This window comes from Macroventuria anomochaeta (assembly GCF_010093625.1).
Source record: "Macroventuria anomochaeta strain CBS 525.71 unplaced genomic scaffold BU25scaffold_4, whole genome shotgun sequence".
NCBI classification, from domain to species: Eukaryota; Fungi; Ascomycota; class Dothideomycetes; order Pleosporales; family Didymellaceae; genus Macroventuria; species Macroventuria anomochaeta.
In genome coordinates this window covers 270,867-298,660 of record NW_022985365.1, presented here as the reverse complement: position 1 = coordinate 298,660, position 27,794 = coordinate 270,867, and the positions used below count along the sequence as shown (strand labels likewise).

Sequence of the window (27,794 nt, the reverse complement as noted above, 5' to 3'; positions counted from 1 at the left end):
TATATGCACTACTTCTTGTGGCTTGTGCAGGTGGCTTATATGGTAGTTTTGCCTCATTTTAATTGCCGTGAATAAGGGAACGCAGTCTGCTCTTCCTAATTGCCCAGCAACAAGCAACTTCGACCGTCTTCATTGTTTTGTAAGGTCGGTCATGTCTTCAATACAACGTGTCGTGTAAGTTGAATTGATCTTTGTAGTTAGATGATGTTGCAATCTGGTACTCTTTTCTCTCCGGCGGAGCATATCCCGTGGCCCAAACAGCGGAAGTCGGTTTTTGGTGTCGTATATCGGCACAGCTAGTGTGCAGCGCCATGATAGTGCTTCATATTGACCAAGGATAGTGAATCGGAGCAGCAATCCTCGACTGCCATGCAATGGGGCTTGCGGGGTAGTGGTGCTTCAGCCCGCACAGGTCGCACATGGCACCAGCGCCGGTTCGTCTATGCTCATCATCTTCTCTCCTCAGGTCGGAAGTCTGCCCGATAGCAAGACCTTCTCCATCGAAATAACTGGAGACCGCTCTTGAGTCTGCTACTAATCCCTTGTACGCTTCAGTTGTACCGTCTCGAAGAATGGGTTCTCACTCTCCACCTCTTCTCCTGTTGCCACCATGGTCCTGTCCGTGTCCCACTTATACAGCCCTCCCTTCTCCGAAATCTTGATGGCCATCCCCCGATCCTCTGCGCTCATCGTGCAAACCCACTTGTGCACTTTCCAGTCCTCCTTTTGACACTCTGCTGAGCAGTACGCTGCTGTGCCACACCTTCCGCAGCGATTCAGCGACTTTGTGGCAGAGGTTGTGCTGCATGTGGTGCATTTGTTGAGATCGAGAGATCGATACAACAAGTGTGGCGACATGGGGATGCCGTCGCCGAAGATGTCCATAGGTGCGTACTCGACGTGAAATGTATGTTTGACGCCTTTGCCTGCTTCCCAGCTCTTGTCCTTCATCGTTTCTTGCACCCACCTATCCCCAAGTCTCTCGATCATCTCAGGGATTTTCACGTCTTTCTCGCCCAGCATGCTCTCCTTCGCATTTGGCACCCACTGTCCCCTCTTGAACTTCCCGTCTGAAGATAAAGCGACGTTGTATGTCAACATAACTTTCCAATTCTCGCCGCTAGAGTCAAGCGTGCCGAACGTGATCTGGCTCCCTACTCTTCCAATCTCCAGTTTCTTCGCTTCTGTGCCAGGATTGGACGGCGGTATGGTGACGGTCCATGTCAGGCTGAACCATGCATCTAAGTCCAGGAAGGCGACGAGAGCTGTGGGACACCATAGATAGAGGATAGTAGCTATACCGTGTGGAACTGACGCAGATTTTCGAATTCCCTCCTGTTCTGCGCTGAAAGAATCTTCTCTGAAGATGCTGAGGGGATCTCCATCTAGTGTCAAGGGGACATCGGGGTAATCTGGAAGCCGGAAATCTGGAAGACCGGTGAAATATAGAATCATATTAACTGTGTGTGTGTTGATTGTAGCTTAGGTGACGAGCGTTTCCCGAACAGAAGGTGTTTGTGGGTGGGGCGGGTTGACGACGTGTGATTGGCGGAGCACAACGGGCCCTGACTTCCTCTTACCACGTACCGACGTCGACTCTTACTACACCGCTCGCGATTTTTGAGATTGCACGTACAGGACGATGAATACGATACGAGCCAAACGACGCCTTCGCGTCACGCCTATGAAGGCGCTCAACCAGCTCGACGTCAGTATCAGACCTATACACTAGCTCTGAACTATACACTAACTCTGAATTATACACTCACTCCACATCTAGTACACAGGCATTTTGAATGCATTTAGATCGTAATGCCACGAGTTGATACTCTCCTGATCATACACACACTCCGGTACAGTCGAGTCGTTGCCATAGACTGGTCTCAGCGGCCACAAACAAATTTGCTGGTTCTGGCCCTTATTCGCTCCCAATAGCACAGTCGCGTTGAGAGTACCCGGCGCCTTCTCGTTCTCAACCCAGTCAATGAGCTGCGTCATAACCGTCTGCGGCCACCCGCCATTCTGCTGATAACTATTCGGACTACAATGCGCAGCCCCAGGTACCAAGAAGAAGCGATAAAAGTCTTGCAACTTAGCGGTCGACTTGTTGTAACTCAGCTCCGGGTACATGATCGATCTGACAGACTCCCAATAATGTACGGAACTGGCTGCAGGAATGCTGTTGTCGCTCTCGCCATGAATGTGCAGAATCTTGCCGCCGCTTGCTTCGAAGCGCGACAGATCTGGCGAGGTTGTTTGAAGGGAGTCTTCGTACGTTTGCCAGAGATCGTACATCCACTCCTTCAGCGTGTTGTACGTCACGCCGTCGAGACTAGCCAGCGTGGATGTATTCTGCAGCCAGATATACCGCGTTACGAACTCGCCGCCCAAGCCAGAGATACTGAGTTCCCACTCGCCAGTCGCGTTGTTATACTTTGTTTGCGCGTCGGCGAAGGTCGCGGCCGGCTGGTAGGAGAAGTATGCCTGTCGACCTTGCGAGTCGTGAAGCCCGTCAATGATGGTTTGCGCGACTACTGTCGCTTTGGCCGACACTGTGCCGTTTTGCGCAGGTATAGGTTGGCCGCTGCCTGAGCCGAAAGGGTTTCCGCCTCCTACCTTTGCGGGGCAGTAGTAAGGGAGGCCGATCGTGGAGGTGACGTTGAAGTGCAGTTTGCAGAGGTCTGAGCGTGCAACGACACCGTCGGTTTTGCCGTCCAGAGGATCGCAGAATTTGATCGTGGCATTTGCGATGGCGTCGAGTTCGCAGGGTGGGGGGAAGTAGTCCAGTGTCTTTTCTACGACGTTGCTGTAGAGATGCTGGATTTGCTGGTGTGCGTAGCGGAATGCGGGAGCGCTTACACTTGCGCCATCGAGCTCTTCGAAGCGTTGGATTTGACTCCAGCCCTCGCGACCGCCTTCAGAGCAGCCTTGGTAGTAGGCGTAGAGCTTTGTGGTGTTCTGCATGGCCATGAGGTTTTTGGTGAACTGCTTGCCGAGCACTGTCATCTCGTGGATGGCCTGGTAGCCAAACATATAAGCATTCTCCCAGTTGACAGTTCCATTGGCTAGAAGGAAGTGGACATCCTCCTGGGTAGTGAAGCTGCCGAATCCGCCATCTGTTAGTCCGCCAACAGCGCCAATGCTGACGCCTCCAGTCACCGACGTGGCTCCGGAGTTGATGGCTAGACCTCCTCCGCCCGTGGCGAGGAAGCGGTTATTGAAGGCGGACGGGTCAGGAGCGAAGTATGCGACGTTGACAAGATCGTTACGGCCATCATGGGTGTACGAGAACGTGATGTTGCAGTAGGCGACGTTGGCGTCGGGGTAGAAGACTTGGTTGCTGAGGGTGTAGTTTGAGGTGAGGGTGGTAATGACAGACGCTGGGTCGATTGTGATTCCTAGGTACGTGCCGGCTGCAGGTAGCTTGGACGCAGCGTAGGAAGTGGTGCAGAGATCTTTCAGAGAAAGCGAAGTGACTGTCGAGGCCAGCGACCCCACAAAAAGTTGAGTGCGCATCGTCGAGCAGGCGAGATATAGAAAGAAAAAAGATTGAGGTAACAACTGACTCTTGTATACTGCTCCCAAATCCTTTTCTGTGCTCCGATCCCGTCGTCCAGAAGGGTCCGATTCGCCTTCAGGGATTCAGATCCTGCTGTATCACAAGGTAGTCTAACGCACATCGTCACTTCCCGGTGAAACATTTGACCCCGACAACCCATTTTCCCACGCCTATTGGAAGTTAATTCAGTTCCCCTTAATCTAAGTTCGGTTTTGCGGGGGAGGGATGGAAGGTGCTGCAGGGTTCTATCGTCAGTATGTGCCGGATAAGATATTATCCGCATGCGTTACCGCCGAGAACGGCCTACTTGTTACCACCGAAGAACGGCCTACTTACCCACAAGGGAAGGTTACTGTCTGTTGCACTGTTGCTATGGAATACTTCTCGGCCCTATTCAGTATCTCATAGGAATCTGCCATTGGTTCTAGTGTTGCCGAAACGCTCGGACGCAGAAGTTACGCATCCTCATTCTGACGGTAATCCCTGTAGGTCTTCAGTCTTAAGCAGAGAGCAGGCTGCTAGAGGTAAAATCACCTCTAGTCTTTTTTATGCTTATCAGCTAGCCAAAGCTTCATAGAGCCACCCTGCACACATCCCGAACTTCAGAAACTTGGGACGTTTGTGCCCGGTTTTCTCTACAATGAAAGCGACGGAAAGATTCTGTTCTTCCAGTCAGAGCTCGGTGAGGCAAAGCGTCAGTATACATACGTCTCCCATTTTGCTCTCTGTTCGGGTCCGGCCTCCGAATCTACTTTGATTGTTGCGCGTCGCCGCTGACATGACACTATAAATCGTTTGCGAAATGTACGGACCCTCCCGAATTTTGGCACAGTGACTGTATGTACCACAGTATAGCATGCAGGGCACATACGTGAGTGGTTATTTGTCTTGGTGCCCTAAAGTATCCCACGTTCTGCCCTGCGTCCTGTCACCCAGACTGTCACCCAGACTGTCACCCAGACTGTCACCCACCCTATCAACCAACCTTAGCTAGCCACTCGGAAGCTCTCGTCCACCTGTGACGTATGCTTGATGATATTGAGCCAAAATCCAGGGGGTTCGTACATTTTGCAAGGCACCGTACTGTGTATACAGAAGGACGCTTATCTAGAGAGAATAGCATCAAATGTGGTGACAGCGTTGAGGTGGTAGCCTCCTGCGTGCAAGGGCATACACGAATGTGTGAACGTCTTCATTAAACATTACTATTCGTATTTCCTATAACCTTCCTTCCCTATGCCAGCAGGCTAAACTGAAGCCATAGTAATGTCATCGAGGAGGGTGTAAGATGCAGAGCCCTCGGTGCTCAAACTGCACTTGTACTGAAATCTCAGAGTGACATCGAACGAGGTCGGTGTGAAGCGCGCGGATGTATACGTTTTCCAGTAGGAATCCTGGTTCATATAAGTCGTTATGTCACGGCTGAATATACGGACATCGTTCGCATTAGCCTCTAGTGTGCAGCCGACGTTTTCGAAATTCTGATATGGGTTGAGGTTGAATTTTACAGCGTATGGCCTGGTTGTGTCGAGGATGGCGGTGATCTTCTGGTACAAGTTTGATTTGGGATATGACGCACGTTCCTGATGAAATGTGACCTTAATACTAGAAGGTCTAACAGAATTGAGTACTTACATATAATTGGATCCATAGTGCGCGGCAGGCTGATACTTCACAAGATAGACACTGTCGTTCGAAACTGTCCAAGGAGGAGCAATGCCCAGAGAGCCAGTGTTCACCTCGAAGCTAGGGTTCCACTAAGTTGGTACCGCTGTTGACTGAGTCGCATGTTGCAAGATTAGTCGAAGTAGAGGTTGCGGATGAACTGCTGGTGGTGGTGGTCGAGGAGACGAACGTGCTGCTAGAGACTGTGGTAGAGGAGGCAGAAGCCGTGACCGAGGAGGAAATAGCGACGTTGCTAGACGCCGCAGATGCGGAAGGTGAGCTAGTGGCAGATGAAGATGGGATAATGCTACTAGATTGCACAGAAGCAGTGACGATATAGACCACTATTTCACGTCAGCACAGTAACTTTCTTGTAAGAATTAGCACCCTCAGGCATACCGTTGCCGTTGTCGTTGATGCTGGCAGCATTCTTTGTGCCCTTGAGATAGCAAGGGCCAGCTCCCTTGCCACCAACGAATGAAGCAGCTGCACACTTTGTGTTAGTTGCACAAGCTTGTGTACAGGCCTCGAGACTCTCTGAATATTGGTTGTCAGAGTCGTTTCCGTAGAAGTCCACTCCGCAGGTCAAGGTCAAGGTACGAGAGCTATCCGTGTATGAGCAACCGTCGTTCTCGGGGCAGGTAAAGCTCGCAGGGCAAATCTGCTGGGTGCCGATCATGGTGGATGTCACCGTCTCGCGAGAAGTAACAGCAACACCGATGACATTCGCACCAACGTTGTCAGTATATGGTCTTTGTCTTTGACTCGAGTCCGTACTTTGCCTGGGCAGCGTTGAGGATTCTCTTCATGTAGCAATTCTGACCCACATAACTTGCTACAACGCAGTCAGTGGTAGCAGAGCAGGCATTTATACAGGCCGCCAGGGTAGAGGTCTATAGTCGTCAAACGCTTGTAACAAAACCGATGAGTAGGCATATCTCACCTGTGCCAGCTGCAGATCTCCTCCATAGTAGTCTGTCGCACAGCTGACTTGGAGGGAAACTCCATTCACTGTCAAAGAACACTGATCCTCCTGGGGGCAGGTAGGTAATTCAGGGCAGATGGTTGCTGTAGCTCAAAGCGCGAGCGCTGCAGCTTGGAGAAATGCGGGTACCATCTGTAAGCAGCGACTGGAAACAATGCGAGACCAAGGAAGTGTGGTGACAAGAGTAGAGAGCAGAGACCTCCTGGGCATTTGATGGTTTATATAGAAATTCGAAGAGTCTCTCAATTATACTATGCCGATGCGGCATTCATAGTAAGGCTGATACGAGTGAGGTCGGCAGTGTGCTTGTCTTGCACATGCGTCTGGGCTTGTAGTAGCCAGATTTCTTGTGGGGTTTCAGCTACGTCCTCTCAGCCTCAACGTGTCCCACCGGTTGTGGTTGGACTGCCTCGAAAGGTCGCGTTGACATGAGTAACGCTCGATGGTAGACAAGGTTTTTTGAGTCTTCACTTGCTGAGTTGCTGGGCAGATCGTTTCGAAGGTACGTTATCCTGGGCGACCTTCTGGCTGAAGACAACATTTAGATCTGTACTGGATCGTGAGTCGCAAAGCCGCATCTTGGAGGTACGTAAGTTATCTGCAATGACAATTTCGATCAAGCATATGTTTTATCAGGCTTTTGCAGCCTCGATAGTGCAAGCCATCCTGCCCTTCCTGGAAGTACGCTCTCACGCTTTCAAAAAGTTTAATTGGCCACCCCGCGATTGATCTGGTTAGTCGTTACCCTTGTGTGGAGGTGCGGGTGATTTAGCGTTGACTGATGAGGCTCAGTCCAGAGGAGCAGCCGTGCTGGCTGCATCTAGGCTTGCCATTCAAAAAAAGGCAGAGACGCCATGTTGGGCACGTACATCTCCCTGAAGCCACTTTCATACATGCATGAGTATCCCGATGGCGAGGCGAGTATGTTGCGCTTCTATGGGGAGTGTGGTGTCTGGTATGCTCCTGATGGCGCTCTGGGAAAACAGCGTGTCCGAGTCAGAAACCGGACACCTCGGGAGACCGCGTATCGATAAGAGGGGCTCCTCGGCGATCGAAAACGTCTATAACGCCTCGGTGTGGTAGTGCATTTTGGAGACGACTAGGCGTGGTTATGGTCGGTTTGTGTAGGAGTGTTGTGGGAGCGGAGGAACAGATTCGCAGTGTGTCATGGCGTTACTTTGGTGGAGCACCTTCCTTTTCCAGCAATCCCCCACCAGTTGTTGCGGAGCCGATAGGACAACAGCGCAGCAGCGCAACACGCCCTGCGCCCTGTGAGTACCATCGATATAGGTGAACCAGGTCAAGACAATTGCCACTACGTTTGAATCACAAAATTCTGCAAAAATGACTACCTCGTTCGACATCTCAAAAGCGCGTGAGCGCTTCCCCGCATTGCAGCAGGACCAAGTATTCCTCGACAACGCCGGAGGCAGCCAGGCATTAGGAGATGTGATTGATTCGTGAGTTCATAAGTATTTTGAAAGAAAGCGTTTTGCTAATGCGATGTTAGAATCACCCAGTATCTGTCTAAGACCAACGTTCAGCTCGGGGCATCATACCACACAGGAACGCAGTCGAACACTAAGTATGAAGAGGGATATCAGGCAGCTGCAAAATACATCAACGCAGGTCGTGATGAGATTGGTATGTACAACAGGCTTATCGATGTCGTGAGATGTCGATGTTAACTGCCTGCAGTACTTGGAGCTTCCACGACTCAACTGTTCATGAACCTGTCCAGCGCCATAATACTCAATGAAGGCGATGAGATCATCCTGTCAAAGATGGACCACGAGACCAATGTAAAGCCGTGGCTGTTCATGGCCGAGCGTCTCAAGCTGAAAGTGACATGGTGGCACTCAGATAAGCCTGAGCTGAAGCTCACTGCAGAGAACCTGAAGCCACTCCTCTCACCGAAAGTCAAATTCGTAGCCTGCACGCATGTCTCGAATGTTCTTGGCTCGATACATGATGTCAGGTCAATTGCAGATACTGTGCACGAGGTGGGTGCATTATTCTGCGTGGATGGTGTGAGCTTTGCCCCGCACAGGAGAGTCAATGTTAAGGCGCTTGGTGTTGATTTCTACTCCTTCTCGTGGTACAAGGTACGTGACTTTGCTCTTCAATTCTTCATTCGTGCTCATCAACATAGGTATACGGTCCCCACATTGCCGTACTATACGCCAACAACTCCGCACAACAGTACGTGAAGCCTATGGCGCACTTCTTCAACCCCACAAAGACCCTCGAAGACAAGCTCGGCTTCGCAGCCTCAAACTACGAAGGTGTTCAGGCGATTCCCGAGATTGTCAAGTACCTCGAGGGCTCTGATGAAGCGATCACTGAGCACGAGGGCAAACTTCAGAAGATCCTGCTCGACTTCCTGAACTCCCGAGACGACGTCACTGTCCTTGGATCGACATCTGCCGACTCGAGGGAGCGGGTGCCGACTATCTCGTTTGTTGTAGAGGGGATCAGCCCGAAGACAATCGTGGTGGAAGCTGAGAAGATTTCGAACTACGGCTTCAGGTGGGGTCACTTCTACTCGAAGCGATTGTGCGATGAGATTCTGAAGGTTGGTCCGGAAGGTGTCACTAGAGTCTCAATGGTGCACTACAACACCGAAGAGGAGATTCATGGTCTCGTCGATGTGCTGAAGAAGGTATTGCCGTAGTTTTGAGCTGCACACAGATACTAAGGCTGGTGCTGAGTTACAATAAATCAGGCAACCCTTAAGATGATATAAGCTTACCGTTGCATAGTGAAACTGTCAATTTTGAATATCGGTGGTGTGTGCTGAGCCGCATGGTGCTACACAGCCCCTACGGAACGGAAGAAAGCCTTCGGTCCGTTCCGCTGAGTGAGGAGTACACCTCCACATATAAGGTCAGGTAGTCGCCCGATTGCCAGAAGAGACAACACTGAACCAAACATCAACCCACCCTTGCATTCAGAGCAATAAGATATACCAGTCGAAATGGCTCCCTTCAAAGTCGCCGTGTACCTCTACCCTTCAGCGGATATTCTGGACTTCAGCGGCCCAACCGAAATCTACAGCATGCGGCCTGCATCCGGAGAAGCCATTTTCGAAATCAAGACATTCGGACACCACGAGCGCGTCTCATCAGAGAGCGGCACCATGGTCTACGTTCCCAATGGTACGTTTCAGCAGCTCGAGGCCGACATCGAAGACTACGACATACTCGTCATACCAGGTGCACACTTCGAGGTCATCGACAAACTTCTCCCCTCAAAAGAAGGTAAGGAGCTCGCAGCTCTCCTTCGCAAGTTCACAAGCTTGCCGCCACGCAAAGAAGTTGGGACACGCATCTTGCAGTCTGTCTGCACGGGCTCAATCATCCTTGCGGCATCGGGCGTGTTGGCTGATCGAACAATAACCACGCATCATATGGGTTTCGAGATGTTGAAGAAGACGGCCGATGAGGCGGCAGGTGGAGATTCGAAGGTGAACGTGGTGAGGAAGAGATGGGTCGATGCCGGTACGACTGAAGCTGGTGTGCGAATCATCAATGCGGCAGGCGTCAGCTCTGGCATTGATACGAGTCTTTGGATCTACGAGCAGCTTGCAGGAAAGGAGCAGGCAGACTTCGTAGCTGAGCTTGCGGAGTTCGAGCGTAGAGGTGAGGCTTGGGGTGTATGATGTCAGCGCTAGATGTTCAGGAAGTCATCAGCCGGCGACTGAGCAATGTCTGTACCAGCGGCGATGGTTCCCAGCTTGTATCTGAAACACACGACAATAGACAATACAACGCTTCAGATATGACCTCAAGATGTAGAGACAGAAGTTGTTGCCTGAGCCGAAGAGTAAGGCAGGGACGAACGGGGCACTAACCACAAGTTCGTCTAGCGGTATGGGTCGATTGGCAAATCAGGACGCCACGTCGCGCTCTCGCTCTCGCACTCGAACCGCATCTCACTCCACAGCAAAATCCATCGACATTTGCAGGGGCGTTCGCGTATCTCGATATGCCGAGGCTGGGTTCCAAGAAGAGTCGTCATGGGTGTGTGCAATGCAAGGCGAGACGTGTAAAGGTACGGACAGCTCGCCTATTTCTCAGACATCCTATTCACTCCCTTTAGTGCGATGAGAATCGGCCATGCGGTGCATGTGTGAGATATCGTGTCGAGTGCAGTCTGCTGAGTACCTCGGTAGCAAATCGCGCGCATACAGTGTCACAGACGCCATCGGCAGGCTCACCACATGCAAGCACGCCAGGCACACCCAATGGGCCCTTTGTGTCACCCGGACGTTCAGCAGCTGAATTTGTCAAACATCATCAAGCGGCTGTCCATTACTATGATTCAATTCTTACACCTCCGGAAGTTACATCTGGAGAATGGATGCAAGACCTGGAGCTGATGCACCACTACACGGCACATGCTCACATGACTATGCCTGGTCTTGAGATCGCGAAACAAATCTGGGGTTTCGCTGTACCGCAAGAAGGCTTCAAGCACCCACACCTCATGCATAGTATCCTGTCTTTCTCGGCCAACCATCTTGCTTACATCAACATGTCGAGAGCTTCATACTACCACGTGCTCGCTTCGACTCATCAGTCAGCAGCCCTGACAGGTCTGAATAGGGCTCTTGCAGACCTCGGACCCGCAAACTGCCATGCTCTTTTTGCCTCAGCATCTTTGACCATCATGAATGCATTCGCGGACGCTCGAACGTACAGCACGGAAGTTTTGATCGAGATCTTCCAGCTTCTTCGCGGAATGTCCTTCGTCCTCAACACCGCTGTGCCATGGATCGAGAACGGACCCTTCGCCGCCATCATTCGACCGAGCAATGGTGACCAGCTGAACAAGCCGTCCGCATTGCTGTCATCGTTCCTAGTCGAGGTCCAGGCGGCGAGCTATCCTTCACCGACCGAGTCGGCAGAAAGTCAAGCCAGCCGTATAAAAGCAGCAGAACAACTGCGGCAGGCATTGCAGTATAGCATAGATACGTCAGGCCATCCAACTCTGCGAGCGGCAATGACTTGGCCTACAACTCTCGAGACGGACTTCCTGGAATTGCTGAAGGAAGGGTCAGATCCTAAAGTCCGAGAATTGATGAAACTGTACTGCCGGCTTCTTGAGTTCGCCAGCTCGGAATGGTGGTTTATCTCGGGATGGAGAGGTATATCATCGCGTGTTTGACAGGGCTGTAAAGGTTCAGGCCTACTACATCGGAGCAGCTGGCTGCCCTTGATCGATGATTTGTTCCTGGGCACAGCGCTACGGTGCTGATCTCAGCTGCGAGTCTCAGGTCTCAGTTCTCGGCTGTCTGCCATCCGGACAAGCGGGCGGATTGGACCGCAAGGAAGCCATCGATCTCTCTCACCAAGCAAATGCAAGCACGCTCTGGAAGTGAGAGGCACTTGATGACACGGCCACAGCGCTTCTGTGGTTGCAAGCGACGCTCTTTGATAGCATCAAGGCATGTCCTTATTGACGCTCAGGACTGCTCATGAGAAGCCGGTCTCGAGAAGGTGGATCGTTGGGAAGAGGCTATCATCTACAACTGCAAGTCTGGTCCTCAGCCTTTACGTATCGAGGACACTGACTGTTGTTAGTCACGGGGAGGACTGAGTCAACAAACCAGGAAAGATGCGGCCAATAGGAGCAGCTTCGGTGTCCGGTGATGAAAGTATGGAGCCTGTTGGGTGAGCGCGGGTCACAGAGAGTGCAGTCACCTTTCCACCTATGCCGCCTTGCCCGGATCGACTATCTACGTTCTCCAGAATCCATTGGAGAGACTTCCGACGAAGTCCAGTATCTCACAATATTCACTACTCGGTGTACACGCCGACGAATACCTCCAGGCTCAGGTATTTGGAAGACAAATGTCGTGTTCAAGGGTCGAACCAACGATGTAAACGAAAGCTGAAAGAGAGGTCGGGCCGGAAGGAGCGGGGAAGCCGATAAGCAAAAGCCGTGGCCCTGGTCGGCAAACCTCAAAGACCGGGTTCTCGCAACTTGTCAACGATGTGGGATGGATCATGGAACTGCCCACGCTCGCGCAATCCCCACAGCAATCTGTGCCTGACGCGCAGAAAACGAGCACGCACGAAGATGACTCGTCCAAGGCCAAGCGGGCCCACCAGGCCTGTCTGAACTGTCGCAAGCGGAAAAGCCGGTGCTTGCTGTGAGTTCCCGCGACCGTGGGATTGCGCAACATCAATGTACTGACTGCCTCCAGAGATGAGCAGGGCACCATCCCATGCCTGCGATGCAGGCGCGACGGCCTTGAATGCGTCCTGGGCGGCAGCAACCGCGGTGGACGACGCGTGCGCAAGAAGCGCATCGACGAGACGAACCCAGGACTGCCCTCGCTGACGGCCACCAGGCCTGAAGACGGCAGCTTCCACACGCTCGGGAACTTGGGGACATGGTCGCACGATGCGGGTGCGCAGCAGCAACAACAGTACGGCGACAACCCCCACGCCACGGGCTCCGACTCTTCGAACACCGACGAGCTGCCATTCAACAACCTCCAGAACCCCTCAGATGCGTTAGGTATTCTGGCGAGAGTCGCAGGTGAGACGAGCTCGAACGAGGAGAACAACAATGGCAACAATGGCAACAATGGCAACAATGCTGGAGCTGGGGCAGGATTGGGAGCGGCAGGCGGGAGTTTAGCCATGCATGCGCCGCCGCTGTCCTTCTCGTACCCCCTGCTAGACCGCGGCATACTCACGGTGCACTCGCTATGCCAGCTGCTGGTGCGCTACCAGCAGAACTACCACCCTTACTACCCATTGGCGCCTGCACATGCCTTCGACACAACGCGTCTGTCTGATATGGTCAGGCAAGAACCGCACCTCCTGACTGCTCTTCTTCTGATCGCCTCGAAAGACCTCATCAACGAACCGCACATATATGAAGCATGCACCGAACACATGAAGTCCCTCGTAGCCAACCTCGCTGCAGGAGGAGACGCAGGTATCGAAGCTGTAGAAGCATTGCTTTTGCTAGCCGAATGGGCACCTTATACACAAAGAGGGTCAGGCAAAGTAGGCAAAGGTGAAGAAGACAAGGAGTCCTGGATGCATGTCGGGATTGCGCTTCGAATTGCCTACTTCCTCGCACTTGACAAGTACTCCTTCCGCTTCGTCGATCAAGGAAAAGATCCCAACCACAACCGTAAACGCTTGATATGGACTGCCGCATACGTGTCTGATCGACACATCAGCATAAGAATAGGCAAGGCATTCTGGAGTCGCGGACCAGGCCCGCTTACCACATTACGACGAGAAGACTACCCCAGCTTGATCCCCAAATCGCCCAACGAGGAAGACTATGCTTCGATATTTCAAGCCAATCTCGAACTAACTCAGCTCTTCTCCAACGTCCACGACACTTTGTACAGCAACCCGGGCGCCTCATTCCGCAGCAACATGAGTGGAAGCTACATCAAATTTATCGACGATTTCCGCTCCGCAATCTACGGCTGGAAGAGCGTCTGGGGCACATTGACCTGCTCTCCACCGCTGAAGGCATGTTTGCTAATGTCGTACGATTATCTTCGCCTATACACAAATGCATTCGCTTTCCAAGCCACCGTCCTCCGCGCGCTTCCCTCCGCAAATTCCTCGGCCGATGCCCACCACGCCACATCGACCCTCGGAGGCCCTCAGGCTCCTCAGAGAGTCTTCGTAAACAACGTCGGCGCAGTCGGCGACGCGCGCTTCATCTACGAAGGCCTCGACGCCGCAAAAGCCATCCTGACAACCGTGAACAACTTCGTTTCCCCCGAAACCAGCCTGCGCTTCATGCCGCTGCGGTACTACCTTTACCTCGTGCACGCGGGTGTGTTCCTATACCGCGCGCGCTGCACGGGCGTCATCTCGGGGGACGAGGATAGAGCGATCCGCGCCATGATCAATGAGACGGTGAGTAGATTGCAGCGCAGCGCCGTGGGCGTGGAGACTGGGATACAACACCCGGGTAGTCGGTATAGTCAGCTGCTGAAACTGCTCTGGGCGAAGGTGCCGCGCAAAGACAAGAGCTCGAGATCTGCGTTCAGACATCCAGGGACCAGCGTTGCGAGTAACCCTGTGGATCAGAATGGATTCCCCGTTCCTCCCAGCACGAGCACGACTGCGCAGAGTCCGCGGACGAGTTCGGTGGGGACGGGAGAGAGTCCGGCGCTGACGGAGCAGATGGGCGATTTTGGCTGGACGGATTTAGGCGCGGTTAGTGACTTCGCGATGCATGGGAACAATGGAATACCGGCGGATGAGAGTGCGCTGTGGAATGGGTTTTTGCCGCTGGATATGGGGTGGAGTGCTAATGGGTTTAGTCTTGATGGGGTCGGGTGGGATGGAAATGCTAATGACTTGGGTATGCTGTTTTGATCTTGTATATAGGCTTGGCAAGGATGGTGAAAAGGTGTCATTTTGTGCTTCGGCAATTGGTTGGGCGCATGGAATTGTAGCCTTCTGATGACTTGTAATCTGACAAAAAGTGGGCAGGCATGTATTGTTTGGCACTTGTATCAATGTCATCAATGTCACCACTGGAGATCTCGTGTTCGAAAGTGAGTCTTTCAATATTGAATGTGCTTGATATGCGCCTACCAGTTGCTGCTCGAGTCTAGTACTGTACAGCATTTACACCTTCCCCTCACCATGAGTCTCGCGCAGCGTGTTCGAATCCACGTTAGCACCATGAGCCGCATCCGCGTGCGCATCCTGAAGATTGTCCTCCAGGTCATCGACAATACCCGTGACTTTTGTCACGATGATGGCGGCGAAAGTGTCGCAACTGACGTTGACCATGGTGCGGAAACGGTCCAAGAACCAGTCGATGGCTACAACAACGGCGTACATGCCGGTGACGGGGACGTTGATTGAGCCTAAGCACGTCAGTATTTAATTGATTAAGGCTTGTTATTGGGGGGGGGGGACTTACCGCAGATCATGACTACAAGCACCAAACTCGAGCTGGGGATGGGTGTTGTGCCGATCGAGGCGAGTGTCGAAAGGAGGACAACGACGATGTAATCGGCCGCGTTGAGAGTGATGCCTTGCGTCGCAGCTAGGAACACAACCACAATGGGAAAGTAGATAGCTGTGCCATCCATGTTGATCAAACAACCCAACGGCACCGCGAATTTGGTAACAGTGACAGGCACACCCTGCGCCAACACACAGCGAATAGTTACCGGCAGCGTCGCCGCACTCGATGCAGTACCCCACGCTGTGATCCAGGCCGGGCTGCAGCGCATCCACATCGTGTAAGGGTTTTTCCTCGTGAAAGCGAAGAAGATAATCGGGACGATGATGAAGAGATGCAGAACCATGCCGCACAGGGTACCGCCGATAAGGATACCGAGGTTGACCCCGATTTCCGCGATGTCCAGACGGAAAAGGTTGGGCATGATGAGGAAGAAGACACCGACCGGTGCAAGGTAGATCAGCACTGTGATGATCTTCATGATGATCTGCTCGATTTCTTCAATTGCGCGGATCAGTGCACTGCCGGGCTTGATGCAGTATCCCAGCACCACGGCGGTGACGAGTACAGCTAGAAGAGAGTCTGTGGCCATGGCGTTGATGACGTTGTTGGGGACCAAGGAGTAGAACATGTCACCGACGACTTCGTAGATTTCGAAGGCTTCACGCTCGTTGAGGGTTTCTTGGTCTGCTTCGTCGACTTGCAGTTGCTCGCCGCTGACGACAGTCATGAGTTTCGACCAAACCAGACCGACGAGCAGACAGGAATGCGCAACAGCAATCACAGTGGTGATCACGTAGTAGCCGATAGTCCAACGGGCGAGTTTACCGGCCTTGCCGCCACCTTGGGTCATGGTGCGGAGGCGCTGAATGGCCATGATCATTGCTGTTACAATCATGGGGAGGACTGTAGGAGTTAGGCGACATCCTGACGTAGAGGGTATCAGGATCACTGACCAACAGCTCTCAGGGCGCGCAACCAGAGCTGACCGGGAATGGCGAGAAGTGCAACAGCTGCATCTGGGATATCTGAGACTTGGGTAGTCACAATCAGGCCGATGGCGATGGCGAGTAACGCAGCAGCGATGATTTGCAGCACCGATCCTGGTGTGATGAACTTCTGCCACAGCGTCTTCTTCTTCTCGGGCATTTCCTCTGCGTAGGTTGGCTGAGGTGAGAGGTTGGAGGGGGAGCTCGTGGAAGAGGTCTCTTGGACGACCCTGCCGTCCTTAATTCCGTCAATTTCACCCATGGTTGGCGGTCTTGTCGAATGTTGAGGGGTACAGATTCGATGATGCTTGCACACAGAGCAGGACCGTCAGGGTTCGACCGATCCCTTCATGTGCTCGCGTGCCAGGAGCATCTTATACACCAGGTCACGGTCCACAACATCACCGCACGGCTGCGCCGTGGCAAGCCAGAGATAACAGAAGCTCTGCTGTACCATGCTTCTAGCGGCAGACCTGTCGATAGCGTCGAAATCAGCCTTCCGTTCTCTCATGCACCACAAGTTCTCTTGGGAGGCATTGGCGTCTTTGGCATCTACATCGCTAGAGGAAGGTTGAGAGGTTTTGACATTCCGACTTCCGCCTTGTCGTCTTCATGCCTCTTGACTCAGCACTCGATTAGGTGAAAATCGGCAACTCGGAACGGTATGCCAAGTGAACAAAGTCTTCTGCACAGTCGACAACGTCCTCTCCGCTGACAGGACAGATCTTCATTGGCGCGTACATGACGAGAGGGTGCGCACGGAGCTGTTGGATGACCTTGAGGCGGAGAGGGACAAACCTCTGCTCATTCTTCGCGTGTCCGATAGGCTCAGCTAGTGGCTCAGGTGGCTTGGCTGGGTGCGTCTGTGGCTGCGGCGCCTCTCACGTTTGCCGAAAGGGCTTGCATGGCTTGTACCGGTGAAGGCTGGTGGTACAAGACGTTGAGCCGAAGCGTGCAGTTGTGGCTCGGTGTGGTATTGAGGGGGGGTCGATCGAGCGGCAACCTGTTGCCGACGGAGAAGGGACTAGGGAATCACGTGCACATTGCAACATTGGCAGTAACAACTTCCGAAAATCAATATCTCGCTCGCGCGAGTCTTTGTATGTTTTCAAGCCACTTTTAGCATAAGCATCCAATGTTTCACGTCTTCAAAAGAACATGATGAGGGCGTCATAAGTACTTTTCGAAGCTAGAGATGTGGTTCGGTTTCACCCTGATCTATCCCAAGCTTTCCCATCTCCACGCCTATGTGCAGTCGCTTCCACCGTAGACGAAGGTACCGTCCGAGTCCTCGCAACCGCATGTGCCATCATCAGGGCTCTTGATGCAGCCAGCGCCCTCACCAGACTCCTCACCATCATCGCTCCAGAAGAAGGTCCACTTGTCGCTGTCGCTCTTCATCGTTGTGCCGGGTTCGCATGTGTATGCCTCGCATGTGCCGTATGGGTAGCCGTAGTTGCCATCGTACTGGTGGTCCTGGGTGAAGACAGCGAAGGTCTGGGTGCCGGAGACACGGGTGTTGTGGCTGCACTCGGCGGCCTGGATGGCCTTTGAGGTCTTGGTCACTGCGTGGATGTTAGTTGTGAAGTTCTCAGAGGCAAAGAGATAAGCAAGACGCACCCGAGCAGCTAGGGCTGGAAGGGTATTTGCCCTTTGTGTTGGAGGTGGCAGGGTCAAGAGTGGCGGTCACGGCGACGGCGAGGGTGAGGGCGGTGATGATGGACTTGGCGAACATTTTGAGGTTTGGTAACGACTGTTATGCTAACGAGTGAATTGAGAAGATGTTGAGGAGTGCTTCTGGTGCTATCTAATACGGTTTCCAGAGCGCCATCCTCCCTCTTATACGTTATGTCCCAAGGGTCTCGACTTCCGTCTCTTTATCCGCATCTCCCGAAATATGGGGTCAGGACGACTTGATCCACAAGCATGTCCAGAAGTACGCGTTGCTTGTCATGCTTGTTTGGTGTTCGGAAATTATCCGTTTCAATTATCGACGTTTCAAAACATGGATAACACGGAGCACAGCTGTCACAAGTGGAGCTGAGATGCAACCGTGCATTAGCAACAACGCACCACCTCACCAATCTTATAGTGGCGGTGACGAGGGCGTGTTTCGTAAGGTGATGCGTGGCGTGCATGTTCGCCATTCTTGAGAATGACTCGTAGCTTGGATTCGGTCCGGCCCGTGTTCTAACAGCTACGTCAACATCCTGCTCTTACATGTTGGAAAGATATTGAAGAGAAATAGAATCTCCAGTCCCGGATCATTTGATACGACAACAGCACAGCAACAAGGTCATACAGGTCAAGCTTCTCTTTCGACTAAGCAGCTCTTTAATATCGACAATGGCCTCAATTCTTAACAAAAGTACCATTCGGCTTAACAAAGATCCAATCAAATAAACCCATATGCAACTCACTCATGTCGTCTAGGCTCTGCCTCTTCGGCTCGCCGGTCTGATTACCCTGTCGACAGTTCTGCAACACGAAAAGAGCCCATTCAATGACACGTCGAAACTCAACCGTAGCTGTACCCGTCCCGACCATACCTTAATCCCTCCAGAAGGCGGCCTCATGACGCAAGTACTCGAGAATCTCGATTGTGATCTCAAACCCGAATGCATCGTTTTGCGCGTTGTTAATCCAGTGGTTTCCACTAACTCGGCGATCTCGGCGTGTGTCAGGATGTAGCACCTAGGCTTTCCAATTGCTGGCGATAAAGGGTGGTCAGGCCAACTACCCGGGCACACACCTGGGTGACAACTCTGCCAAAGGACTTTGAGGTGGAGACGGAGGTTGTTGATTTGCGCCAGGTAAGACCATAGATGCGGTGGGTGCAACTGCGGTTGGAGCTGGAGCTGGAGCTGGATTTGGAGGCGGAGCCGGCGCATCTGCAAGAATTGCAGCTATATGCTTAGGTCTTCTCTTTGTCCAAATCATGAATAGCTTCACTCGCTTCCTATTCTATCGCGTCTGAATCTCACCACCGTTCGCAGGCGGTGTAATGCCTTTTACAGATTAGCGAACTCTCGCATTGTGTGCACATCATACCTACATAACTCAAGGATCTCGGTCTTCCAGTCTCTGATCATCTGCAGGAAGACGTTTCTGTCAGCCGGTCTAGTAAGCGTATTGTAAATTGCTTCATCTGTTGCATCTAGGCTGTGGTAAGTGAGACGGCCAGGGTCACCGACTAGATCTTTAAACGGGCGTACTTGGGCTGCCATTCTGTGAATGGCCAGGAGATGAACCTTGTACTCGTGATACCTGCAGATATCCAGAATATATGTCCACGAGAAGCAGTGAATATGGGCTCCTTCTTAACAAAGGTATGAGAAACGTATTATCCGTTGATACATACTTGTCAGCCTGGACCTTCACCACGTCCTTCTCACAGTGTAGAAAACACCACGCAGGTAGTACTAATACATAACGATTCTGCTCACTTCTCCCCATTGACAATACTTTTGTTTGATCACACAGCTCAATGAGCTAAACAGAACTCGACAAAGGTCCCTTGTTCTGTACTTCATTGTCTGTTATACTCGAACTGCTCCTATACCATTGAGCGTTACACCAGGCGCTGCAATTATTGCAAGACACTAGTTAATCGCGATCAGAAAAAGACCAAATATCGATGGACGGTGGATAGGGGAAGAGACGTGTAGGGATTGATATGTTGGTATTGGAGAGAAAACATACGCATAGATGTAAAGAAATTACACGTGCTTACCACGTATTTACTGTATTCATGCAGCGAGAGCAGACTCAACCTTTTTGAAACGCACCAGTGGGCTTGACAAATATCCAGTCGTACATACCTTGATGCAGGGTCGACTTATTTGCGAGTGCCGGACTTCTTGGCTCTGCAGGCTTACCGTTCAGTGAACAATTTCCAAGCAGCCATCGACCCCAGTCAACCGCATGCTGGAAGGTATCTCTCGCTCGCTGCGAAATGTTTGGTCCGGCCCACTCCCAAAAATCGGCATTGATGTTATCCAGAATCCGTAGTTTGGCAGCAGCTGACATGGCTTCATCTATTGGTCCCTCTTCAATGTCGTCCCCCTTTAAAACGTAGCATTTACCAGCGTCTTGGTCAAGACGCTTGCGTAGGCAGCTGACGAGGTGTTTTGCAGCACAGTCTTCGGCATTCTCGAGGTCTTCTGGTTGAACAAGGTACTCGTCGATGGCGTCTACGATCTCATCCTGGGCAGCAGGGTCCGGGTTCAGATTGGAGCTATTCCACGTATTGACAAGCTGATCGTACTGAGCTCGTGCAGTGCCGGTAAGATCAATCTTGGAGCGCTTTCGAGTTGGGGAATACACTTGCCCTAAATCGAACTTAGCTGCCACATCAGGAATAGCGGAAGGGTAAACTTGGAGATGCTCGACGATATCCCTCTTCCGCTTGTTCCTCACTTCCGTCCCATTGACCAGGTCGTGTCGTCTGAGCTCAACATAGATAGTGTTCCTCAGCTCAGACAGATTGGGACGGAGTGCGGGATTATGCTTAAGCATTTGTTCTACGATCCTGTACAGCTCTGGACTGCAGTAGTCAGTGGTTCTCTCAATCTTGGCCTGGAAGTGACTTTCCTGCGTATCAGCCTGCAGGTCGGGCCACTTAGACTCCATACCTAAAGTGCTGACTTGGAGGTCTGGTTTGTGTGCGAATATCATCTGGTGGGCTATTAGACCAAGACCCCATATGTCCGTCTTCTCAGTAACCGGCCACTGATGAGGCGCGTAAGCAGGATTGATCTGAGTGTTGTCGCCATCACCCATCAAAGCTTCACTGGAGCGTTCCTAATTCCTGATCAGTCATGGAACAGCAAGCTGCGCAGGGTGGCCCGAACTTACCGGAGGATGCCAACCAGGTGTACCAACAAACCTCGGACCTTTTACATCGGTCAGTTGATTCTTCAACTGGTCATTATTGACGCAAGAAAGATCAAAATCTCCAAGTACCGGTTTAGGATACGATGGGTAATCCTGGTTTGACTTCAAGAGCATGACGTTCTCGCTCTTGATATCGAGGTGAAGGATAGGCATCCATGGATCAGATGGCAGTTTTTCGTCGTCACCAGAACTGGGCATCGCATCTTGCTGCTCGCATGGTATCGGGCACCTCCCATCGTGAAGTGCACTCAACGCCTCTGTTAGTTCACGCAGTGTATACCAAATAAAATGCTCGTTGATTTGCCTACAGTTTTGTTAGTCATGTGACCTACCAACAACTATGACACTCACCTGTTTTTTTCCTTGTGATCCTCAATCAGTTTCGCAAGATCACCATAATCAGCAAATTCTTGGTAGAGGAAAACAGTGTGTTGCATACCCGCTCTGCGGCTCAAATATCTTGAGCCATGTCCTTTGCATTGCAGCATGTGACTGCATCGCGTCGTCGCTATGAGATCGTTGATTTGGATTTCGCGCTTTACCTGGTCTTCTTCCAAGTGCGACACCTCTAGACACTTGACTGCAAGTTGCTGGAAATGCCGTTAGCGGCTTAGCATTGCTGTCTTGTTTCGATCTTACCTCTTCGATGACTCTGTCTGCATTAAGGCGCACGAACCTGTAGACGGATTTGTATGCGGGCTCATCCTGGAAAGGTACACTAGCGAACCTCCATGGCGCGTTGAACTGATCCTCGATAAAACGCAACTGACCGTGGGTTGGAGACAAAGGCGTACCGGTTTGTGGGTCATTGTTGTTAGCAAACCTAGGAGACAATTCGGCCAGTGGACTTTGGAGTGGTGAGACTGCAGGCCCGACCGTTGAAGTAACAGCTCCTGCTGGAGCTTGGGGCGGAGCCGGGATTGGGGTAAGCCCTGCGTACACGCCGACAGGCGCTGCTGATGGGATGATGACAACAGCTCGCGGCGCTCCCGATGACACTGCCCGTAGAGCTGCATTGAGCCTTGAGGGCTTTTTTATACGATAACCGCGCGTGTTCCATCTCTTTGCGATAGCTCGACCATTCCCTGGAGGTGCTTCCGCTAAGAACTGGTCAGTGTATGACTAAACAGCCAACTACTTCTGCATACCTTGTCTCACAGCTGCATTCAGCCAATGTGTGATCATTTCTAGAAATCTGTTCCTATCAGTCTTGGTAGTCAGTGTATCAAAGACGCCTTGGTCAACTGCATCTAGACTGTGGTAGACCGCCTGGCCATTGACATCGAAAATGCGAGGGAGAACTGGGTATGCCATTCCGATAGCTTGTAGTAAGAAAACATGGGTATGTTACCTTCTCAGGAAGTATCGAGAAACTACAACGTGAACAAATAACACTTGGAGTGTAGCGAACAAAGACAGAACATCCCATTGTCGCTGGTACATGAGCTTTGTCGGCTTGAGAAAGTCATTACGAATAACAAACCTTTGCGTGGCTTGGAGCTTCGTTATTCGCTTTGTTCGAGGTAGGACGGAAGGCCAATATTAATAGATCGCATCACGTGTTGAACGACGTTTTTTCGGCGCATCTCCCAAGATAGCCAAGCACCTGAGTCATCCAAAGCAGCTATACTTGAGCGAAAGCATCGTTGGCGACGCCGCTGCTCTTACGGCGTGGTGGGTTCTAGTCTCATTTGCGTAAGGTCTCAAATACTGCCAATTGGTGAAATCTGTCAATTATGAGGCATCATAGAATGTAGTATGAAGGCACTGTCCCCAAGGACTCGGCCACGTGTGGAGCTGTGATGCAAAATTCGGCTTGATGACTAAAGTCTGATATGATGGTGTACGGCGCTCTGGGCAAGAAAGGGTGCGATCATGACTTGGGTTTACGCGGATGTAGAAGTAATATAATTGCATGCATCGTCGGAAATCAGGTTTGCCTGATATTGATAGTGACGATACGAAGAACGGTTGTAGATAGAAGTGTGAGCTACGTGTTCGCCAGCGGTCCGTTGCGGTGTTTGCCAGCGGGTCATTTGTTGCAGTAAATGCAATAAGTGAAGGTGTAACCGCGCAGGGCAGTAAGTCAGGGGTAACCGCGCGAAGCAGTAAAATCAGTATATTCTGTTGTGTTGTTGTTCAGTGTTCTGTCTCTCACTCGACCCCCAGCGGGGTCTGTTTACATGACGTATCTGTCGTTCAGACAGAAAGTGCTATTGGAACAGGCAAGAGCACTGCACCAGCACACGTGGCAGACATGACCGCTTCACTCCATAAACCGTCACATCATTGCAGTGTTTGCCAGCGGGTCATTGCAGTGTTTGCCAGCGGTCCGCTGCACTGATTGTCCAGCTCATTCGGTTAGTTTAGTTTGCTTCCCCATCTTTTCACTGCTATTCCCTTCTACTATATAGTCCCGATCGATCCTCGCCATAGCTCACAAGACAACCATCTCAACTCAACCATCTCAACTTAACCATCTCAACTCAACCATCTCAACTCAACCATCTCAACCCTTCCACGGGTTATGAGCTGTCTCTCTTCAACGAGCTAGCGACCCAGTGCACTCAGCAGTTACCGGGTGTCATTTTGGGAGCTTGCGACGTTGTCGGAGTAGCCTTTCCGCAGCCACCATTGTAGCTACCGGTATCCGTCCGATCTCGCAGAGCTACCTCACATTGAGCCAGAATCCTCCTACAACAACATCACGTCGCAGCAAGCATGGCTCCATTTGACGCCTCTGCCATGCCGGCGCTCGACAAGCGTGGTACTAACTTGTGGCGATGGGAAGCAGCGTTCAAGCGATTTGCCCAAGCCAATGCCTGCGACGATCTACTCAGCGGAGTATTGACTGAACCTATTGTTGTACCTCTCGTCTATGATGATGAACCTACCACAACGGGAACCTCAGCTATCCCAGATCAAGCTACGCTGAGGGCAGTCGTGGCGCAAGTTCGCGCCGACAACAGCTACAGGCAGGGGACTTACCGACGAGAACTGGCAGCACTGAACAGTTGGAAGCAATCTAACGTGGCGCTCCAACTTGCTATCCTCAACACCGTCCCCCGAGACATATATGAAGGCGTACGGCACTTACCCATCGACCAGCAGTACAAGGCTATCGTTGCCCGCTTTCGCAAGAGCGGCGTTGCCGAGGAGTGTACTATCTGGGGCAACTTCTTTAGTCTCCGAGCACACCACTGCCCTACGACAGCGGTGTTTACCGACCAATTCAAGGCAGGACTTGCAAAAATTGATAACATGAACTTCACTATCTCTGAAAAGTGTAAGGCATACCAGTTTATCCTTGCCGTACAGGATGCGTACCCAGAGTATGCCCGCAATCGACGCGCAGACCTCCGCCGCAACGTTATCCCCAAGGTTGATCAAATGTGCAACGAGATCAACTATAAGGCTCGTTGCGATGACCCAGTCAAGGCTGCCTATGCCACAATGAAGCAGAAGACAGATAACAACAAACCTGGGGGTGGAGGTTACAACCACGACAACCCTTAAAGTCGCAGCCACCACAACAACAATAACGGTTATCGCAAAGGCAGCGGCGACAACCAGAAGCCATTTCATTCTACTGACCATTCCCGGAGACCCAAGTGTGAGCGCTGCGGTCACCCACATGCTGGTGCTGGCGACAACTGCTGGTACACCTTCCCAGAGAAGGCACCACCGGAATGGCGTGAGCGTAATGCTGACAGGATTAAGAGCAAATCGCAGAGGACTGGCGCAAACGCAGCTGTTTTCAGCCTCAATACTGCCATGAACACCTTTAGTTTTGCCACAGTACGACTCTCCAACAACGTCCTACACAAGGCCAATGACGGCGCGTACCACGATCGTCTCACCCTTGACACTGGCAGCACTGATCACGTCTGTAATGACTACAGTAAGTTCGTTAAGTTGGAAAATAATCCCAGCTACCACGCGGTTATCAACACTGGGGCTGGTCCGATTCTGTCACGGTTTGGGGTGCTCCTGTCTGTTGTACCTCACCTCCATGAGAGTGACTGCCACGCCACACTAGCGTTGTTTACAGCTACTCACCTATATATAATGTTCGTAACTTCACCTAACACAACCCCAGTACAATCTTCAAATTCTTCCCTTTGCGTACAGTTCTTCACTGAACTCTGACAGATTCACATCACCCGTAAAGGTACGATTGCAGTCATGATTGCCACCTCCAGTGGCACTCTCCACAAGGTAACCTTCAACGACGCTCTCTACGCGCCGGACATGTCTCAGTCCTGTCGCGCTCCAAACTCAAGTCCAAGAACCTCTACTATCACGGCTGGCATGACGCCCTCTTTCTGATGCCTGATGACGTGGAGATCGCTTTTACGCCGGAGATTGATAAGATACCTACGAGACTGAAGCAGCTCAGGCGTTTGCTTTCGCAGCAGTCCACTCTACAAAACGCAGCTCTATCTTAACGCCTACGCGCAATGTCACTCTCTGTGAGCTCCATGAGCTGTTTGGCCGTGCCAACGTCTCTAAGTTGCGAGAGTTAGTCAATAGTACCACTGGTTTACGTCTCACTAACACTGACTCCTTCTCATATGAGGTGTGTTTGCTGAACAGGCCCCAGAAGCAGGTCTCGCGACACTCTCCGCTCAACGAGCTTACTCCATCGCGTACACGTTGACATCGTTGATCTCGTGACGCCCTTCGGCATCAACGGTGAGCAATACTGGATAATCTACACCGACGACTTCTCTCTCTATCGATGGATGGACGTTGTGGACTCTAAGGCAACCATCAAAGGTGCGTTTTTGCGGTACCTTGACCGCATGGAGACGCAGCACGGTGTATGTGTCGCCATTATCCACACAGACAACGACACTACGCTTATCAACAAGACCACGCGGCGCTCTGTTGAGTCCAAAGGTACAGTCTTTGAGCCGTCAACCCCATACACAGCGCATCAGAATGGTGTAGCAGAGTCCAGCAATCGACTAGCCGGGTCACGCTCCCGTTGCATGGTCAACGTGGCACCACACATCCCGAAGACTATGTGGCCGTACGCATCACGTTACGCTATCGACCTTCTCAACCATACTCTCTCCTCGGCGCCCCCAGACGGTAGGACCCCACGGCAGTTGTTACTTGAACACATGCAGGTTCTTAACCCAGTGTCTAATTTGAGCACTCTCCGCACCTATGGGGAGGCTGGCTACGTCTATACGCCCGCTTAACGCCGTCCAACTGGCGCCAAGTTTGACCAACGCGCCATAAAAATGTACTTTGTCGGTCGTAAGGGCTCCCGGATCTACTTCATGTGGGACCCTGTCAACGACAAGGTAATCTGTACCAGCTCAGTCACTTGGTCCAGCGACAACCTCGGGACAGTCAAGGCTGACACACAGCTCCCGCCTGTCAACAGTGATGCCGAGAAGCCTGTCTTGATAACGTTCAGACCGCTAAGTCTACCTATCATTCCTCCACCACACAACCTACCTCCAGACGATCTGCACGAGCCCGGTCAAGAACCTGGGGGTGGGGAAATTGAACAACCTGGGGGTTGAAGATGACAGTCATGACGACGACGCGCCCGAGATAGGCGGCGCGGACTTCGCTGCTGACAAGGTTGCTGACAATGACAATCTCCCAATCGACCCGGCAGTTCCAACAACACAACAACCGCCTACTCTGTGAGCCTGTCGTCCCCAGGCAGCGCGACACCTGAACATCTCAGCCAACGTTGAGGGCCGCAACATCATCGACGGTCCCCGGAAGCGACGTCCTACAGAGGAAATGGTTGCCGCAATCGCTCTTTACAACCCATATATCCCAGTTGCTCTCGCACGATGTTTTGCAACAGCAATCGCGCAAGCTCCATCGGCTACGCCGCTCCAGTTTCCGCCCGAGCTGGTCAACGGCAAGCAAACCCGCCAACACGTCTACTCCAAGGACTGGCTCCTCGCTGAGGCGGAGGAGTACAAATCTCACAATGATAACGGGACGTGGGGCATCGTTATCATCCTCCCACCAGGTATGTGAGCACTGCCAACGAAGTGGGTGTACAAGTACAAGCTCAAGGACAATGGTGCTCTTGAGCGGTTTAAGGCACGCCTCGTCGTCTGCAGCAATCGCGAGGACGTTGACCTGTGACGTGAAACCTATGCAGCAGTCGCCCACGCTACAACACTCAAAGTTCTACTCGCTCTGGTCGCCGCCCTTGACCTGGAGTACGACCAAGCTGACGTCGTCATCGCTTTCCTCAATGGGCTCATGGATAGCGACGAGATTGTCTACATTTGTCTACCAGATGGTCGCCTGGCCAAGCTCCGCAAGGCCTTGTATGGTCTCCGTCGCTCCCCACGACTCTGGTATGAGGAGCTCTCCCGCTTCCTCACCTCGATCGGTTTCCACCCACTCGAGGCTGACCAGTGCGTCTTTGCCAACGACAACGAATCCATCATCATGGCCTACGTTGATGGCATTGTTTTCATCACCCAGACTCGCTCTCAAATGGAGGAGCTGAAGTCCCGCGTCTACGACAAGTACAAGTGTCGTGACCTGGGCCCTATCGCTCATTACTTAGATATCCGTGTGCATCGCAATCGTTCTAAGCGAGCTATTCAGTCCCATGACCCACCTGGGCAATTTCCTCCTGTTCCTGTCCCAAGCCACAACCATACCTACGCCGGTTCGCAACGTCCTTCATCTTTGATCATCGGATCAGTCATCAGATCATCACTGTGGCCCGAGAAAT

The 27,794-nt window shown here is 52.0% G+C and overlaps 13 protein-coding genes across 13 annotated transcripts; 7 read left to right on the top strand and 6 right to left on the bottom strand.

Moving 5' to 3' along the window:
• Positions 1-408: 408 nt before the first annotated feature.
• BU25DRAFT_384746 (uncharacterized protein) lies at positions 409-1,455 on the bottom strand (the record flags this gene model as incomplete). The annotated part of the gene is made up of 1 exon (XM_033704336.1): positions 409-1,455. One exon carries the CDS (start codon positions 1,453-1,455, stop codon positions 535-537), a length of 921 nt encoding a protein of 306 aa, XP_033565638.1. The 3' UTR covers positions 409-534.
• Positions 1,456-1,621: 166 nt separating this feature from the next.
• BU25DRAFT_479021 (feruloyl esteras-like protein B precursor) lies at positions 1,622-3,516 on the bottom strand (the record flags this gene model as incomplete). Its single annotated transcript, XM_033711015.1, has 1 exon — positions 1,622-3,516. One exon carries the CDS (start codon positions 3,514-3,516, stop codon positions 1,777-1,779), a length of 1,740 nt encoding a protein of 579 aa, XP_033565637.1. The 3' UTR covers positions 1,622-1,776.
• Positions 3,517-4,953: 1,437 nt separating this feature from the next.
• Positions 4,954-5,924, bottom strand: BU25DRAFT_407097 (uncharacterized protein). Its single transcript, XM_033705454.1, has 2 exons — positions 5,624-5,924; positions 4,954-5,568 (listed from the first exon to the last, which is right to left on the bottom strand). The coding sequence occupies exons 1-2, from the start codon at positions 5,901-5,903 to the stop codon at positions 5,306-5,308; spliced, it is 543 nt and encodes a 180-aa protein (XP_033565636.1). The 5' UTR covers positions 5,904-5,924; the 3' UTR covers positions 4,954-5,305.
• A 956-nt stretch (positions 5,925-6,880) lies between these two features.
• BU25DRAFT_407096 (uncharacterized protein) lies at positions 6,881-7,331 on the top strand. The gene has a single exon (XM_033705453.1). It carries the CDS (start codon positions 7,119-7,121, stop codon positions 7,290-7,292), a length of 174 nt encoding a protein of 57 aa, XP_033565635.1. The 5' UTR covers positions 6,881-7,118; the 3' UTR covers positions 7,293-7,331.
• Positions 7,332-7,488: 157 nt separating this feature from the next.
• On the top strand, positions 7,489-8,941 carry BU25DRAFT_359744 (PLP-dependent transferase). Its single transcript, XM_033703647.1, has 4 exons — positions 7,489-7,669; positions 7,720-7,853; positions 7,908-8,314; positions 8,362-8,941. Exons 1-4 carry the CDS (start codon positions 7,554-7,556, stop codon positions 8,881-8,883), a joined length of 1,179 nt encoding a protein of 392 aa, XP_033565634.1. The 5' UTR covers positions 7,489-7,553; the 3' UTR covers positions 8,884-8,941.
• Positions 8,942-9,130: 189 nt separating this feature from the next.
• Positions 9,131-9,994, top strand: BU25DRAFT_407095 (transcriptional regulator). Its single transcript, XM_033705452.1, has one exon. It carries the CDS (start codon positions 9,187-9,189, stop codon positions 9,868-9,870), a length of 684 nt encoding a protein of 227 aa, XP_033565633.1. The 5' UTR covers positions 9,131-9,186; the 3' UTR covers positions 9,871-9,994.
• A 147-nt stretch (positions 9,995-10,141) lies between these two features.
• On the top strand, positions 10,142-11,799 carry BU25DRAFT_187724 (uncharacterized protein). The gene is made up of 2 exons (XM_033700972.1): positions 10,142-10,262; positions 10,311-11,799. Exons 1-2 carry the CDS (start codon positions 10,197-10,199, stop codon positions 11,376-11,378), a joined length of 1,134 nt encoding a protein of 377 aa, XP_033565632.1. The 5' UTR covers positions 10,142-10,196; the 3' UTR covers positions 11,379-11,799.
• Positions 11,800-12,544: 745 nt separating this feature from the next.
• Positions 12,545-14,578, top strand: BU25DRAFT_332184 (uncharacterized protein; the record flags this gene model as incomplete). The annotated part of the gene is made up of 1 exon (XM_033702427.1): positions 12,545-14,578. A coding segment is annotated over one exon (2,034 nt), but the record flags the coding sequence as incomplete, so codon positions are not given.
• Positions 14,579-14,759: 181 nt separating this feature from the next.
• Positions 14,760-16,262, bottom strand: BU25DRAFT_187756 (Sodium:dicarboxylate symporter). The gene is made up of 2 exons (XM_033700973.1): positions 15,135-16,262; positions 14,760-15,078 (listed from the first exon to the last, which is right to left on the bottom strand). Exons 1-2 carry the CDS (start codon positions 16,075-16,077, stop codon positions 14,834-14,836), a joined length of 1,188 nt encoding a protein of 395 aa, XP_033565630.1. The 5' UTR covers positions 16,078-16,262; the 3' UTR covers positions 14,760-14,833.
• Positions 16,263-17,369: 1,107 nt separating this feature from the next.
• Positions 17,370-17,964, bottom strand: BU25DRAFT_407092 (small secreted protein). The gene is made up of 2 exons (XM_033705451.1): positions 17,789-17,964; positions 17,370-17,733 (listed from the first exon to the last, which is right to left on the bottom strand). The coding sequence occupies exons 1-2, from the start codon at positions 17,901-17,903 to the stop codon at positions 17,414-17,416; spliced, it is 435 nt and encodes a 144-aa protein (XP_033565629.1). The 5' UTR covers positions 17,904-17,964; the 3' UTR covers positions 17,370-17,413.
• A 1,168-nt stretch (positions 17,965-19,132) lies between these two features.
• BU25DRAFT_454891 (kinase-like protein) lies at positions 19,133-22,378 on the bottom strand (the record flags this gene model as incomplete). The annotated part of the gene is made up of 7 exons (XM_033709904.1): positions 19,133-19,176; positions 19,224-19,325; positions 19,990-20,971; positions 21,026-21,368; positions 21,416-21,654; positions 21,704-22,164; positions 22,213-22,378. 7 exons carry the CDS (start codon positions 22,376-22,378, stop codon positions 19,133-19,135), a joined length of 2,337 nt encoding a protein of 778 aa, XP_033565628.1.
• A 1,407-nt stretch (positions 22,379-23,785) lies between these two features.
• On the top strand, positions 23,786-24,580 carry BU25DRAFT_454890 (uncharacterized protein; the record flags this gene model as incomplete). Its single annotated transcript, XM_033709903.1, has 1 exon — positions 23,786-24,580. One exon carries the CDS (start codon positions 23,786-23,788, stop codon positions 24,578-24,580), a length of 795 nt encoding a protein of 264 aa, XP_033565627.1.
• A 1,478-nt stretch (positions 24,581-26,058) lies between these two features.
• Positions 26,059-27,412, top strand: BU25DRAFT_479004 (uncharacterized protein). Its single transcript, XM_033711014.1, has 3 exons — positions 26,059-26,110; positions 26,159-26,503; positions 26,736-27,412. The coding sequence occupies exons 2-3, from the start codon at positions 26,317-26,319 to the stop codon at positions 27,077-27,079; spliced, it is 531 nt and encodes a 176-aa protein (XP_033565626.1). The 5' UTR covers positions 26,059-26,110; positions 26,159-26,316; the 3' UTR covers positions 27,080-27,412.
• The last annotated feature ends 382 nt before the right edge of the window (positions 27,413-27,794 follow it).

Coding starts and splice junctions, on each gene's coding strand:
- BU25DRAFT_407097 (XM_033705454.1), bottom strand. CDS start 5,903: ATGATCGGCACCCAGCAGATTTGCCCTGCGAGCTTTACCTGCCCCGAG. Junction 5,569..5,623: donor CATCAACGACAACGGCAACG/GTATGCCTGAGG, acceptor GACGTGAAATAG/TGGTCTATATCGTCACTGCT.
- BU25DRAFT_407096 (XM_033705453.1), top strand. CDS start 7,119: ATGGCGAGGCGAGTATGTTGCGCTTCTATGGGGAGTGTGGTGTCTGGT.
- BU25DRAFT_359744 (XM_033703647.1), top strand. CDS start 7,554: ATGACTACCTCGTTCGACATCTCAAAAGCGCGTGAGCGCTTCCCCGCA. Junction 7,670..7,719: donor TTAGGAGATGTGATTGATTC/GTGAGTTCATAA, acceptor ATGCGATGTTAG/AATCACCCAGTATCTGTCTA. Junction 8,315..8,361: donor ACTCCTTCTCGTGGTACAAG/GTACGTGACTTT, acceptor TCATCAACATAG/GTATACGGTCCCCACATTGC.
- BU25DRAFT_407095 (XM_033705452.1), top strand. CDS start 9,187: ATGGCTCCCTTCAAAGTCGCCGTGTACCTCTACCCTTCAGCGGATATT.
- BU25DRAFT_187724 (XM_033700972.1), top strand. CDS start 10,197: ATGCCGAGGCTGGGTTCCAAGAAGAGTCGTCATGGGTGTGTGCAATGC. Junction 10,263..10,310: donor GCAAGGCGAGACGTGTAAAG/GTACGGACAGCT, acceptor CACTCCCTTTAG/TGCGATGAGAATCGGCCATG.
- BU25DRAFT_187756 (XM_033700973.1), bottom strand. CDS start 16,077: ATGATTGTAACAGCAATGATCATGGCCATTCAGCGCCTCCGCACCATG. Junction 15,079..15,134: donor GCTTGTAGTCATGATCTGCG/GTAAGTCCCCCC, acceptor TGACGTGCTTAG/GCTCAATCAACGTCCCCGTC.
- BU25DRAFT_407092 (XM_033705451.1), bottom strand. CDS start 17,903: ATGTTCGCCAAGTCCATCATCACCGCCCTCACCCTCGCCGTCGCCGTG. Junction 17,734..17,788: donor TTCCAGCCCTAGCTGCTCGG/GTGCGTCTTGCT, acceptor ACATCCACGCAG/TGACCAAGACCTCAAAGGCC.
- BU25DRAFT_479004 (XM_033711014.1), top strand. CDS start 26,317: ATGTACTTTGTCGGTCGTAAGGGCTCCCGGATCTACTTCATGTGGGAC. Junction 26,504..26,735: donor GATAACGTTCAGACCGCTAA/GTCTACCTATCA, acceptor CTACTCTGTGAG/CCTGTCGTCCCCAGGCAGCG.